This window comes from Lepidochelys olivacea (genome assembly GCF_965140295.1).
Source record: "Lepidochelys olivacea isolate rLepOli2 genome assembly, chromosome: 1".
Classification (NCBI taxonomy): Eukaryota; Metazoa; Chordata; order Testudines; family Cheloniidae; genus Lepidochelys; species Lepidochelys olivacea.
In genome coordinates, this window is record NC_140411.1 from 39976284 (window position 1) to 39990091 (window position 13808).

At 40.9% G+C, this 13808-nt stretch overlaps 1 protein-coding gene across 2 annotated transcripts in view; it reads right to left on the bottom strand.

Annotated features, from left to right (window-relative positions):
* RDX (radixin) overlaps window positions 1-13808 on the bottom strand; it is a 132260-nt gene that overhangs the window by 44523 nt on the left and 73929 nt on the right. For both annotated transcript variants that reach the window (XM_084630921.1, XM_084630920.1), the window contains exons 3-4: window positions 8869-8952; window positions 2059-2154 (exon numbers count right to left, since the gene is read on the bottom strand). In XM_084630921.1, coding sequence (XP_084487047.1) covers window positions 2059-2154; window positions 8869-8952 — 180 coding nt within the window. The remainder of the gene's footprint in view (window positions 1-2058; window positions 2155-8868; window positions 8953-13808) is intronic.

Below are 13808 nucleotides of genomic sequence, written 5' to 3' on the forward strand. Positions count from 1 at the left end.
TGCCAAGTTATCCATTAAGTCCTAGATTCCTCAAGCATTGGAAGAAAGCTACCAGAACGAACCAAAAAGAACTGTAGGCTTTAAAACAATTATTTATATGAAACTGAGCTTCTGGGAGTTTGAAATCTCCTAGATAACCTTCCAGGTGAACAGATTCAGTTCATCATGCCTACCAGAATGTGGGACAAAGGCTGAATAAATGGCAACCTCCGAGTACAGCTAGTTGGAAAAATTTTTCAACTTAATTCTGTGTTGGAAAATGCACACTTGTCAAACCCATGACTTTTCACAGGAACATGCCAGATTTGACTAAAGGTTTCTCAAGGTTTCTCACGGAACATCTACATGAAATAAAAGATCATGGCTGCCCTGGGTCAGCTAACTCAGGGTTGTAGGGCTCAGGCTGCAGGGCTAAAAATTGCAGTGTATACATTCAGTCTCAGGCTGGATCCCCGACTCAAACTCCACAAGGAGAATGAGTCTCAGAACCCAAGTCCCTAGCACGTGCACTATGAGCTTGAGTCAATTGACCCAGGCTCTGAGACATGGAGCCATGGGTGTTTCATTGCAGTATAGATATGCCCTCAAGGTTCAGGAGGGAATTACTGGACAAAACCACAAAGAGAAAGCCATTCCAGAATAGCCAGAGCAGGGACTTGAACTTGAGTCTCCCACATAGCAGGTGAGTGCCCCAATGGAATCAATTTTGGCTCAATGAATATTTATTTATATGACAGGAGATATGAAGAGAAAGTCACGCAGAATAGCCAATAGGCTAGTGGTTAGGACACTCACTGTAAGGATGTGAGCACTAGAACCCAGGTCAGTAGAGCCTAGCACAGCTGACATTCCCACAATGCCATGCAGAAACACAGCCAGGGAGCACCATGGAGAGTAAGTGCCACAAGTCGTACTGCCCAAGGGAGCCAGAGTGACATTACCCTGCGTCCTCTGATTGGCCAACCACCCTATTTAACCTTGAAGGGTGCCTCAGGAAGCTGTCTAGGCAACACCACAGACTTCAGGCCTGCTGTGACTACAGAGCTTACCTCTGATCCCAGCCTGATTCTGACCCTGACTCTTTCCTCCTGACACTAGCCTGATCCTACCTCTGATCTCCAGTCTCCAACCCAGGCCTGACTTTGACCCTAACTCTTGTTTATTCAGCCTGATTCTAGCGACTCCTCCAACCCCTGCTCACCTACCACCACACATTAGGGATTATCCAGCCCAGCCAGACCTCCTGCACTCCAGTCCCTTACAGCTGAATCTCCCACATCCCAAGTGAGTGTAAGTCTTTGGCCGGCAACTAATCACCAGGTTACTGGTTATTCTGGGGTGGATATCTGTCTTTCCCACTCCACCCCCAGAAAAGAAACTGGAAAGGTCTTTTTAATTCTGATGTGAACTAGGAAAATTTTTGAAATCTCAAAAAAGTTTTCATGAGATGAGCAAATCATTTCCCACCCAGCTCTACATCTGAGGATTGCTCCTAAAAAAACCAGAATCACTGCGCCGTGCAGGGCTGGCAGTTTCTCTAAAACATGAAATGAAAGGCATTCTAGGCTAAAATTAATACCAAAAGGCATTTGCCTCCGTTTGAAATAGCACCTCTGATGGCACCCATTTTTGAAAATCCTGGCCTAACATAGGTAGCAATATAAATGGGAAATTCCATAGCCATATTCATACTACATTGCTTTTTAAAACTTATTCCTAACTTTTCTTCCCCAAAAATAAATTCTGCTGTATGAAAGGGACAGAGGAAGAAAGCTCGTTTGTGATCAAGGATAATGAAATATGAGAGTTTTTTTTAATGTACAAATCACCACAGTAACTGAAGTACAGGAAAACACATCTTCATCTGAGTCAAATAAAATGCTGATACAATTGTACAGTAAGATTCCACTGGTTTATAAAAAGTTGAGCTGAACTAATCTTTAAAGAAATCTGACCATTAATTATATTACAATTTGTAATATAATATATACAAATAGCAAGCCTGCATATAAACTATTTCAAATTGAAAGTTCATCCGAACAATCAAGAATATTTTACCTTTTTATTCAGCTTCAACCAAGTTGAATAGCCTTTGCTGTCCACATACTGCAGCCCAAAAAACCAGACTTCACGCAGACCAACTGTTTTCACCACCTGAAAGTAAAAGAATCATTAAATCAATAACCTGAAGGGCACCTGGATTTGGGTGTAATGGTTCAAACACAAGTTCAGATTCGGATACAATATACAGCAAGATTTTGTGAGCAACCAGCTTAGGCAAATAAACCCATAAAAGATTTGTATACAAGACAGGGCAAGAAGGAATAGCTTACTCTTAATTATAATAATATCTTCCTCCATACACAACCAGTCAGCATGAAGTGATATGTCTCTCACTCAAGTTAAGAACATGTAGGCCAAATAACTGCTTTCTTTTAGTGAAAGACAATCCAAACAACAAGAGAAGAAGACAATGGGATTAGGATGGGGAGGAAAGATGACAACAGACATGATTATTGGTAAGTAATTCATTGTTTAATGTCTCCTCTTCCTGCATCCTATAACCAATGGATATGGCTAGCAGTACTAGTGTTGGAGGAGAGCGCTCCAAGTGATGTCAGTGGCATTGTCTTACTGGCCACTTCCCAGATCTCTGCTGATGCCCTAGCCAAAAATGCAAGAAGTAGAATGTCTTAATTTTAACTAAACCAGAAGACTAATACCAGCCTTTTAGAAGCTACACAATGGAATCATCCATTTATCTAGAGACAAATACAACTGATTGCTTTCTGAAAAATTTTAGATGTCAGAAGCTTTGCTTGGAGGGTAGGGATAGGGTCCAGAGTGACCTAGACAAACTGAAGGATTGGGCCAAAAGACATCTGATGAGGTTCAACAAGGACAAGTGCAGAGTCCTGCACTTAGGACAGAAGAATTCCATGCATTGCTACAGGCTGGGGACCGACTGGCTAAGCAGCAGTTCTGCAGAAAAGGACCTGGCGATTACAGTGGATGAGAAGCTGGATATGAGTCAGCAGTGTGCCCTTGTTGCCAAGAAGGCTAATGGCATATTGGGCTGCATTCATAGGAGCACTGTCAGCAGACTGACGGAAGTGATTATTCCCCTCTATTTGGCACTGGTGAGGCCACATCCAGTTTTGGGCCCCCCACTACAGAAAGGATGTGAACAAATTGGAGAGAGTCCACCAGAGGGCAACGAAAATGATTAGGGGGCTGGGGCACATGACTTACAAAGAGAGGCTGAGGGAACTGGGCTTGTTTAGTCTGCAGAAGAGGAGAGTGAGGGAGGATTTGATAGCAGCCATCGACTACCTGAAGGGGGGTTCCCAAAGAGGATGGAGCTCAGCTATTCTCAGTGGTGGCAGATGACAGAACAAGGAACAATGGTCTCAAGTTGCAGTGGGGGAGGTCTAGGTTGGATATTAGGAAACACTATTTCACTAGGAGGGTGGTGAAGCACTGGAATGGGTTACCTAGGGAGGTGGTGGAAAGTCCTTTTAAGGCCCGGCTTGTCAAAGGGGAGGGGTTGGTCCTGTTTTGAGCAGGAGGTTGGATTAGATGGCCTCCTGAGGTCTCTTCCAACCCTAATTGTTTATGATTCTATGATTGGCCTAAAGCAGTAAGTTACCTTGATCCAAGTTCATCCTCTGAGTGTAAGGATAACCCCATAGGTTCATTAACCTCAATTGGGAAATAGTTTAGAACAAACTTACTATGGGACAGCTTTTCAAATCAGTGCAACAGGGGAACCACAATCAACTTCCTATAAGCTAATTTAAAGGCTGGCCCACATAGATGTAAGGACTTGTAAGGACAACAGTAATCTCCAGCATTCTTGATTAGGTGGTTTACTGAAATGCAGAGACAGTAAAGATTCAAGTTTTGGCAGTGGTAAAGTGAAACCTATTTCACCAAGATATGAGATATTATTCATTTTGCATTCATGTCACAACTCCCCGATCATATCTCATTACTGAAGATTCACAAATTCGAGATACATGCTAGTTGCAGATCCTTGCACACACTATTGGGCTGTCATATACTGATGCTGCTAGAAGTCTGAACTTTTCCCTCTCTAGGCAAAGAAAAGATCCAGTCTCACTTGTAGCTGTGAGATATCTAAGCCAGAGCTCTGAAGCTTGAAAAATCAACTAGTGATTTTGGACATTCTCCCCATAAAGTCTTCTGCTCTGTTCTATTTGGTTCCTCATGTACTAGGGAGAGGAGTAAAATGTTTAACACAACTCTCCTTCCTCAACATCTGGAGATATTTTTGACTCTATTGCCAAAGGATCAAATCAGTAAGCTCAAATAAAAAATACCCAAATGGGACTCTGGTAGCAGCCAATCTACTGCAGGAGCTTATGTTTTAAGGAAGTGTTCAGATCCGTCTGAGGTAAATAGAATTACATACATATACACAAAAAGCCCACATTCAAAGAATGTTGTTTACTTTGCAAAATAAAACACTTGACAGTGAGATAATTCCATAATTAAGGATGCCCGTACAACCTTACTTCTGCTCCCCTCTGCACATGCACTCTGATAAGTCTAATTATCACCATATCATTTTTTTCTATCTGACCCTGGTCAGCACACAGGATGGCCACTGCTCAGGGAACAGAATCAGAGTTCTGTAGTGATCAAAGCTGGTGTCTGTTGGACCCTTGTCTCATTTGCTTTAGAAACTGGGAGGTGTGTAAAGAATGAAGCAGGGTATGCAAGAAAAAAGAAGCATGGTCTTGTAAGGGTTGAATGCCACAAGTGATAACTCAGTTCTATCCCTTCCTCTGCTATAGACTTCCAATATGCTGCTGAGCAAGTAACTTAAATTAAAGTTTTGGTAGATGGCCCCTATTTGTGTGTTCTTCACTTTCTGGGTGCCAAACCTGAACCCTTTTGTCCTGATTTTAAGAAGTGCTGATAAGCACTCACAACTGCAGCTGAAGTCAATGGAAATTATACTCAGCACCTGTGCTAGTAAAGCACTGTGGTCTGGACGAATGAATAGAGTTGGGATGCAGGAGGTTGAGTTCTAATCCTGGCTCTGCTACTGATTCAAAGGTTTGGCCTCAGGCAAGTCGCTCAGTTTCCCCATCTGTAAAATGGGGTTAATAATACTTCTCTCAGTAGATTACCTATGCATAAGTATCCCTATATTCCAGACCACACAGCCAAGAATAAAGGTTTGGCAGGCTTTTTCTGAAAGGAACTGTGGCTAAGTGGATGAGCTACAGGTCTGCAATGTTAGAGATCTGCACTTTAGTCCCAGCTAGTGTAATCTCTCAGTTGATTATCAGACATGGTTAATAATAAGCATTATGCATAATACAGACTTATTAACATCAGTCAGCAGAAGATTTAAGTCTAGAACTCAGGCTGTCCTGATTTCCAGGAATTTGTACTCACCTCTACCCCAGGAGTTGCTGACCTGCTCCAGAATGTCAGGGGCTCCTGCTATATGTGATGCCCCCAAAGGGACTGATGGATTGTTGGGGCTGTGCTGGGCCATGGACGCTGCCAGGGTAGCCCAGCCTGGCACTCTACACCTTGAGAGATCGGCTCCTACCCCAGATGATGGCTTCACAAGAGTGATGGGTAACTGGGTCCATGCACTGAGTCGGGGGAAACCTGGCCCAATTCTCACCTATGCCCCACCACCAGGACAGCTGCTCTGGCAGCAGTCAGACTAAGTCTCTGTTCCCAGGGGTTCCAATTGCAGTGCATGCTGTCACTGTTGTGGGGGCCTAGTCTGAGAATGTTCAGGGTTTTAGCCCTCTGAATCCTTCCTGCTCCATCGGATGTCTCTAAGGGCACAAACAAGGCTCTGCCATCCCCCTCTATTCTGGGACACCCTTTACGTGTCCTCTATTTTGTTAAGTACCATAAGTTTTCCCTCACTGAGTAGTATTCAACGAGAGATTATTTCAGACAGCCCAGTGCATGTGTTCTTCCAGCTGCCCAAAGCTTTATACATTCTGTTAAAATTAAGCAGTAACAACACATGCCATAGCAAAGAAATGGTGATTTTCATCAGCTAGTAACTCAGATAAATCTCAGTGGAATTTCATGGGATGAAGCTGGATGCACCTCCCTGGCCCCATGGCTTTCCCTTGCAGAAGAACAAAGCCCTGCTGCAAAAATTGGATGCTAGACCTTCTCAAAAAGTAGAAAATATCATAAGAATCTTTTAATAATGGGAAGCATTTAGGAATCTAAGGCCTGGTCTACACTGCGGGGTGCATGGGTGGAATCTAAGTTATGCAAATTCAGCTACATGAATAAAGTGGCTGAAGTTGACGTACTTAGATGTACTTACCGCAGTGAAGTCACCACGGTAAGTCGACAGCTGATGCTCTCCCGTCAATTCTGCCTGTGCCTCTCGCCTGGTGGAGTATTGGAGTCGACGGAAGAGCGCTTGGCGGTTGATTTATTGCATCTACACTAGATGCGATAAATCGACCATTGCTGATCCAGCGGGTAATGTAGACAAGCCCTAAATACAGAGATCGATGCCAGATCCCCCTATAACATAGGGCTTTTACAATTATTACTGTGGTTTCAGCTAATTTTTATTTCAGGCTGTAGGGACACTATTACATATTTTGACTTTTATAATGCATATTTAACAAGTGTTTAAAAAAAGCTGCTCAGAGCTATGGATTCGTACTTCAACAAATCAATACACAAAGTTTCAGAACAAGAATTCTCTATTAGGCAACCAAATAAATAGATTTCACTGGGTCTTCCCTGGGAAACTTAGTAGAGGACTTTTGAGATATCTGGCAAGGAGGATGAGGCTATAACTTGAGGAGATGGGGGTGAGTAAAACCCCAAATTTTTCCTGAATTGGGAATACACTATTTTGTCCAGGAGCTTCAGCGGTAAATTCTGAGAACTTGACAAAAATCAGTTTGTGGCTAACAAACATACTTCATGCTGTTCGGTGTCGCCTATGAAGTAAGAAGTGGGGGAAAAGCAGGTTAGTTAAGGCCCACAAAATTAGCCTTTCACCTCCAGTCTGGCCTCCAAATGGATGAGACAAAAAATTTGTGGTGATGGAGAGATGCCTGTTAAAACAGAATCATGTAGGTGGGATAAGGGAGGACTTCACTGAGCTTCGTGACAGCAGGGAGAAAGCCATAGATGCTGAGTTCTTGGACTTCCCATTTACCAGCAGATAGGGAGAGTGAAGGGAAATGCCCTAGTCTGGAAACAAAGAGCAGCTTGGAGAAAGTATCATACTGAAGTGGGAAACAAAGCCTTCCACATTAAATCTTCCCAACATTGACTAAGAAAGGGGTTTGCTGACATTCAAACACCCTCAGGATCATCGGACAAGAGATAATGCTGTGACAAGGTAACTTGCTTTGAGCAATAACTATAAAGGACAAAATTTACTGCAGTGTACACCACATGGAGATAACCATGATGACTAATCAAGCTACTGTTAGTTTAGAATGTGTCACTTCGCTTTGTTGGCAGTAATATTCACAGAGAAATATTACACCTTTTCTCTGAAAACTTCATATTTGTTTCACAGCACAATTCAGCGATTGATTTGGGTCTATGAAGCCATGTGTGGGTTTTGGATCTGTCCAAATGATTTCTCCCCTCATGTACAGGCATGGCAAATGAACCAAGGGACTCAAGCTAACAATTTCTCAATTTAAACATCTACAGGCTAATTGTAAGAACTGCCGAGGCCACCTGAAAGCCATGCAAGGAACTGAGGCAACTCGAAGGAGAGAATCTAGTAGGTATTGAGAGAATTTGTATCTATATATTTTATCCCTTGTTCAGAGAAGCTTCAGAATGGGTGAAACTGATTATCTGGGCACGAGACTTTATGCAGCAGCAGATCACCTCCACCCAATACCACATGTCAAGAGGTAGCAGAGATTGGCAGAAGAGAAGTCGCAGCTGCCTTCGCATACCAGAAGATGGCACAATTTTTACTTGTTGAGTTCTTGTTGGCAACTCACCCATACATCTTGGGGAGGAGGCCAGATGACTGCCCTGTCCCCAAAACTTTTCTGCCCCGAAACACTTGTGAACTATTGAAGAGACCGTTTTAAATCACTTTTTAATTCCATTTTTTCTTTTTTCTAGAAGTCTTGTTTCCCTGATTCTCTATTCGTGAACTGGAAGAAAAAGAGAGCATGAAGGTTGAAGTATGACTCCACAAATTCCAGTACAAGTAGGCAAAAACATAAGTAAAAAAACCCAATAGATTAGGAGGGAAAGGAAGGTGCTTGCTTATACACCTACCATAAATGACAGTCTTTAACCTACTTGCTGCTTTGTGAATAAAGACATACCACTTTTTGAGCTGTCTTGGTTGTCGGAGGAGGGAAAAGAAAAGAAAGCATGCAATCATTTTTATTTAAAAGTGGCTAATTAGATTCCATTCCTCAAAAGAATTGTGTCATACTCCTGCTTCCTTACTTCGATAGAAAGGAAGGCAGTCTAGTTATTTTTCAATGTTACATTTTCTATCTTAGATTTATTATTAAAGGATATTTAAAGTTATATAAACATACAATGAATACACTTAGTAATTCCTGTATTCTTTGAGTATATGATTGAGAATATCTATAAAACATAGTATTAATTTCAAGATGGTTTGATATACGTAATTCAACTGAAGCCTGGCTGCTTATCCACTCTTGGAAAGTTGTCCTTGTATTTAATGCTTTCCTTCTAAATTGAGGAGAGGTGGCTCAAGCGGATTATTAGTATGGCTTAGATCAATATAAGATATTAATTGGAAAGCATGAACAGAAATCTATAACACTATAATGTTATCCATTTTAGCCATGATTATTACATATCATAAAGGGTTACCTGGTCAAAGAGCTGTTTGCCAGTTGTGTTGGGTTGGATGGCAAACTCCAACTCTGCATCCATTGTGGTAACTCTTACATTGATCTATGGAGAAGAAAACAAAATTCTTAGACAGTATGTGTTGTACAATGCTTTCATACAACTAATGACAAGTTTATAAGAAAAAATGTTACTATATTGGAGTCATTTACCATATTGCAAATATCACTTTCATCTTACTTGTACATAAGACATAGCAGATATACAAATGGCCAAAAGTGAACCTACAGTATAAAAAAAGATTTACATTCATTCAGTGTTAAACTATGTATGGTGTAATATTTAAGTCAGGATTTGAAAATCAAAGGGTATAACAAAGTTTAAAAATTATGCAACTGCACAGCTAAAGTAACTAGAAAGAGAATATGGAGCCAGTCAGCTACTGGTCACCATTTCAGTTTGTTCGGGATGTTAGCAGTCAAATAGCACCATTTGATGGATGTTTGGTGGCCTACATTAGGTGAGTTGGCAGCCTGTATTAAATATATCTTGTACTGATACACCCGCAGTTGGGATGAGAGAGGCCAAGGACTGAATGGGTACAGAGACAGTACTGCCGTCTCACTCCAAGAACTGGTCCTGTTCCTAGAATTAGCACAGCAGTGTGCAGAACCTGGCACCACCACTATTCATATTATACTTGCCTAGAGACTAACACCACTCATTTATTTATCTGACATCTTCTAGAAGCACTTACACGCACTATGAAAAAACCCTATATTTCTTCTAGTATTAAAAACTATATCTAAAAGAAGTAGCAGTTCTGAATTACAGGTGTTAAATGATGTAACTTGTAAGAAATAAAACCAAGTATGGGTTTGGAAAAATAGTGGATATTAAAAGAAAAAGAAATAAAATTAAAACCTGAAAAAGCTTAAACAGTTTGAGAGATCAACTATATTTTGCTATAAATAGCAGACGAAGCAGAATTATTTCTGATTGTGTGTTTTACCATACTTAAGGCATAAAAGTTTCCCTGTCCTTCACAAAATTTACAATTTTTTCGATGAGCTCCTGGAATAGAAATCCTACCACTCCACTAATTCCTATATAAACCCACTTCCATGACACATTACTCTAGTTTTGCCACTAGATGGAGTACTCTGAGAAGGAAATAAGTCATGTCCTGGTAACCTAATATATCATTGTTTAACATCTGTACTGCAGTAGTGCCCATAGGCCGCAACCAGGATAGGGGTTCCATTGTGCTAGGTGCTGTACAAAATCATACAAAGACAAGGATCCTACCCTGAGTAAAATTTAAGACAATATATGAATGGTGAGGAAAGAGGAGCAGGTAAAACAATGCGCTAGCTGTCCCTCTTGGCCCTCTATCTCACCAGACACCATCATTAATTGGCTAAATTTCCTAAACACATACTAAAGTATAGTTGGGTCTACAGGAAGAATCTGAAGGAGACAGTAGTCTTATGGAGCTCAGGAATATAGTTCTATGCATGAAGTATAGTATGGAAGAACACACCTACACATTTGTTTTATAAACACTGACAGATGGGCAGCAGTCAAGGCATTGTTGGTAGACTGGAAGAGTCAGGGGGGGTGGGTGAAATGCAGTAAGAGAAAGCTGGACAAGTAGTAAGGGGTAGGAGTCGTGAAGAGACATGAAGCTGAAGACAAGTCGTTTGAGCTTGACTAAGGGAAAGTGCTGGAACCAATAAAAGGATTCCAAGGGGGGCTGACATGATTACAGTGATGAACAAGGGAAAGTTATCTTAGCAGCTGCGTTTTGATTTATTTGGAAGAGAGATGTGGGTGCCATGAAGGAGGTTACCATAATCAGGAGAGCAAATAATGGACAAAAAACTCTCATCCAGGCCATTTCTTTCTTTTCTGTACAGACAAATCTTAAATGACATGCAGGAAGAAAATCTGGACACAGCCTGGATGTGTGAGGCAAGAGAGAAAGGGAGGAAGCACAGATGACCTCTAGGTTATAGGCTTGGGTGAAAAGGTGGGGAGGGAGCGCATATCTCAGTGGTTTGAGCACTGGCCTGCTAAACCCAGGGTTGTGTGCTCAATCCTTGAGGGGGCCATTTAGGGATCTGGGGCAAAAATTGGGGATTGGTCCTGCTTTGAGCAGGGGGTTGGACTAAATGACCTCCTGAGGTCCCGTCCAACCCTGATATTCTATGATTCTATGGTGTTTTTTTGTCAACAGTGATAGATTAGAGGGAGTGAAGAGGATTTTGGAGAAAAGAGTTTTTATTGTAAATTCAGAACCAGTGGAGTGGATTTTTGATTGGCTTAAAAAAATTTCCTTCTTCTGGATGGAGGTTAAAAGTAAAAGTGAACAAATCCGTTAAAAAAAAAAAAAAAAAGGCTGCTGAACTCTCAGCAGGACACATTCATCAATTTTAAGTTAAAATTTAAATCTTTCCTAAACTGCTTTATTTTTCAAATTAAATACTAAGAAGTCTACCTAACAATTTAAGTTAATAGACCTTTTATCAGTTGGACTCAGAAGGAATAAAGCTGGATCAGATTTTAGCACATAACAAATACACTGACATTTAATATGAAACACCACCATTATTACCAAACAAAAAGTGTCACAAAAACATCATAAAATGCAGTACGTTATACTGTTAAGTGATCAGTTTTCTAAAATGATTCTAGAAGCTCTCTGGAGTAACAGTACTGATCTGTATACAGAAATCCTCTGTTGTGACAACCACCTGACACAAATCAAGAAGTCATTAGTCAACAGCGTGCATCATCTACAAGATATAAACAATCAAAGGGACATTAAAAAAAGGGGAAAATGTACAAACTGAACATCTAACTTGCATCTTCTATTTGTACAAGAGCAAGTTTTCCAATTCAGATAAAGTTTCTGATTGATAGAGGTCCAGATACGGGAGGTGTGTTGAAACAGTATCTGACACGTACAACTGGGAGAGATACAAACACACATATTAGCAGTACTAGGTCAATTAGGGTATATCTACACTGCAATTAGACACCTGTAGCTGGCCTGTGGTAGCTGAGTTGGGCTCATGGGGCTTGGGCTAAGGAGCTGTTTAACTGTGGTGTAGATGTTTGGGCTTGGGCAGGTGCCCAGGCACTAGAATCCTGCGAGATGGGAGGGTCACAGAACTCAGACTGCAGCCTGAGCCCGAACATCTACACCACAATTCAACATCATCTTAGCCTGAGCCCTGTCAATCCAAGTCAGCTAACATGGGCCAGTCACAGGTGTCTAACTGCAGTGTAGACATACCCTTAGACACATTACACTAACCAACATAGTCTTCAGCTATTTTGTTATAGCAACAGTCAAAGAAAAAGAATCAGCCAGCTACATTTAACATTTATGTGCTTGCCTCTGTTAACAGGAGATTCATGTCTTCCCACTCAACATGTTCCCTTTCTTAAAATAATTTTTTTTTTTTTTTTTTTTTAGTAAAAGAAGAGGACTAAGAAAAGGAGTTCATTGTTAAAATGTTTTCTATTTTAAACCTGCTGGCAGCTGGGTTGCTTTGAATGCCTTCCAAATAATTCTATTGCTAAAAAAAAAAAAAACATAACAGCTTTTACAGGTGTATACCTACAAAATGCAATTCTTTAGGTTTGTAGAATCATAGAATCGTAGGACTGGAAGGGACCTCGAGAGATCATCTAGGCCAGTCCCCTGCACTCATGGAAGGACTAAGTATTATCTAGACTATCCCTGACAGGTGTTTGTCTAACCTGCTCTTAAAAATACCCAATAATGGAGATTCCACAACCTTCCTAGGCAACTTATTCCAGTACTTAATTACCCTGATAGTTAGGAAGTTTTTCTTAATGTCCAACCTAAACCACGCTTGCTACAATTTAAGCCCATTGCTTCTTATCCTATTCTCCAAGGTTAAGAACAACAAGTTTTCTCCCTCTTCCCTGTAACAACTTTTTACGTTCTTGAAAACTTATGTTCCCCCTCAGTCTTCTGTTCTCCAGAATAAACGAACCAAAAATTTTCAATCTTCCCCCATAGGTCTTGTTTTCTAGACCTTTAATCATTTTTGATGCTCTTCTCTGGACTTTCTCCAATTTCTCCACATCTTCCCCGAAATGTGGCACCCAGAACTGGACACTGTACTCCAGTTGAGGCCTAATCAGCACATAGTAGAATGTCTTGCTTACAATACCCCTGCTAATACATCCCAGGATGATGTTTGCTTTTTTTTTTTTTTTTGCGCAACAGTGTTACAATGTTGACTCACATTTCACTTGTGATCCACTATGGCCCCCAGATCCCTTTCCGCAGTACTCCTTCCTAGGCAGTCATTTCCTATTTTGTATGTGTGCAGAGCTGGATTACCCAATAGGCAGACTAAGCACGTGCTTAGGGCACCAGCAAAGCAGGGGGCACCCAAAAAACCAAGATTTTTTTTGGAAAAAATTTGATAATTTAAAAAAAAAAAAAAGCATCAAAGTAGTCATCATGTGAAAAATCAGAACTTTGTTAGACTTCCTTACACTCCACTACACACTTTCCCCATTTTTCTGTTCTCTTTTTATTACTTATCCCCACCTAAACCAGGGGGGCATCCTACTAATGTAGATCAAAATAATGCAAGGACATCAGATCCTGTCATGTATTGCAATAAACTTATGTTTTATTATTGATATATTCTTCTGAGTTATACGTACTTGATTCGTTTTTTTTTCTTCTTTCTTATGACAACGCTGCCAACATGTCAGGGCGTTATCAAGGAATGCAGAAGAAGCTTTTAGAACAGAACAAATATGCCATATTCATACCATGTGCTGCACACTCTCTCAATCTGTATTTTCCACTGAATGCATCCAATGAAGTGAGCTGTAGCTCACGAAAGCTTATGCTCAAATAAACTTGTTAGTCTCTAAGGTGCCACAAGTACTCCTTTTCTTTTTGC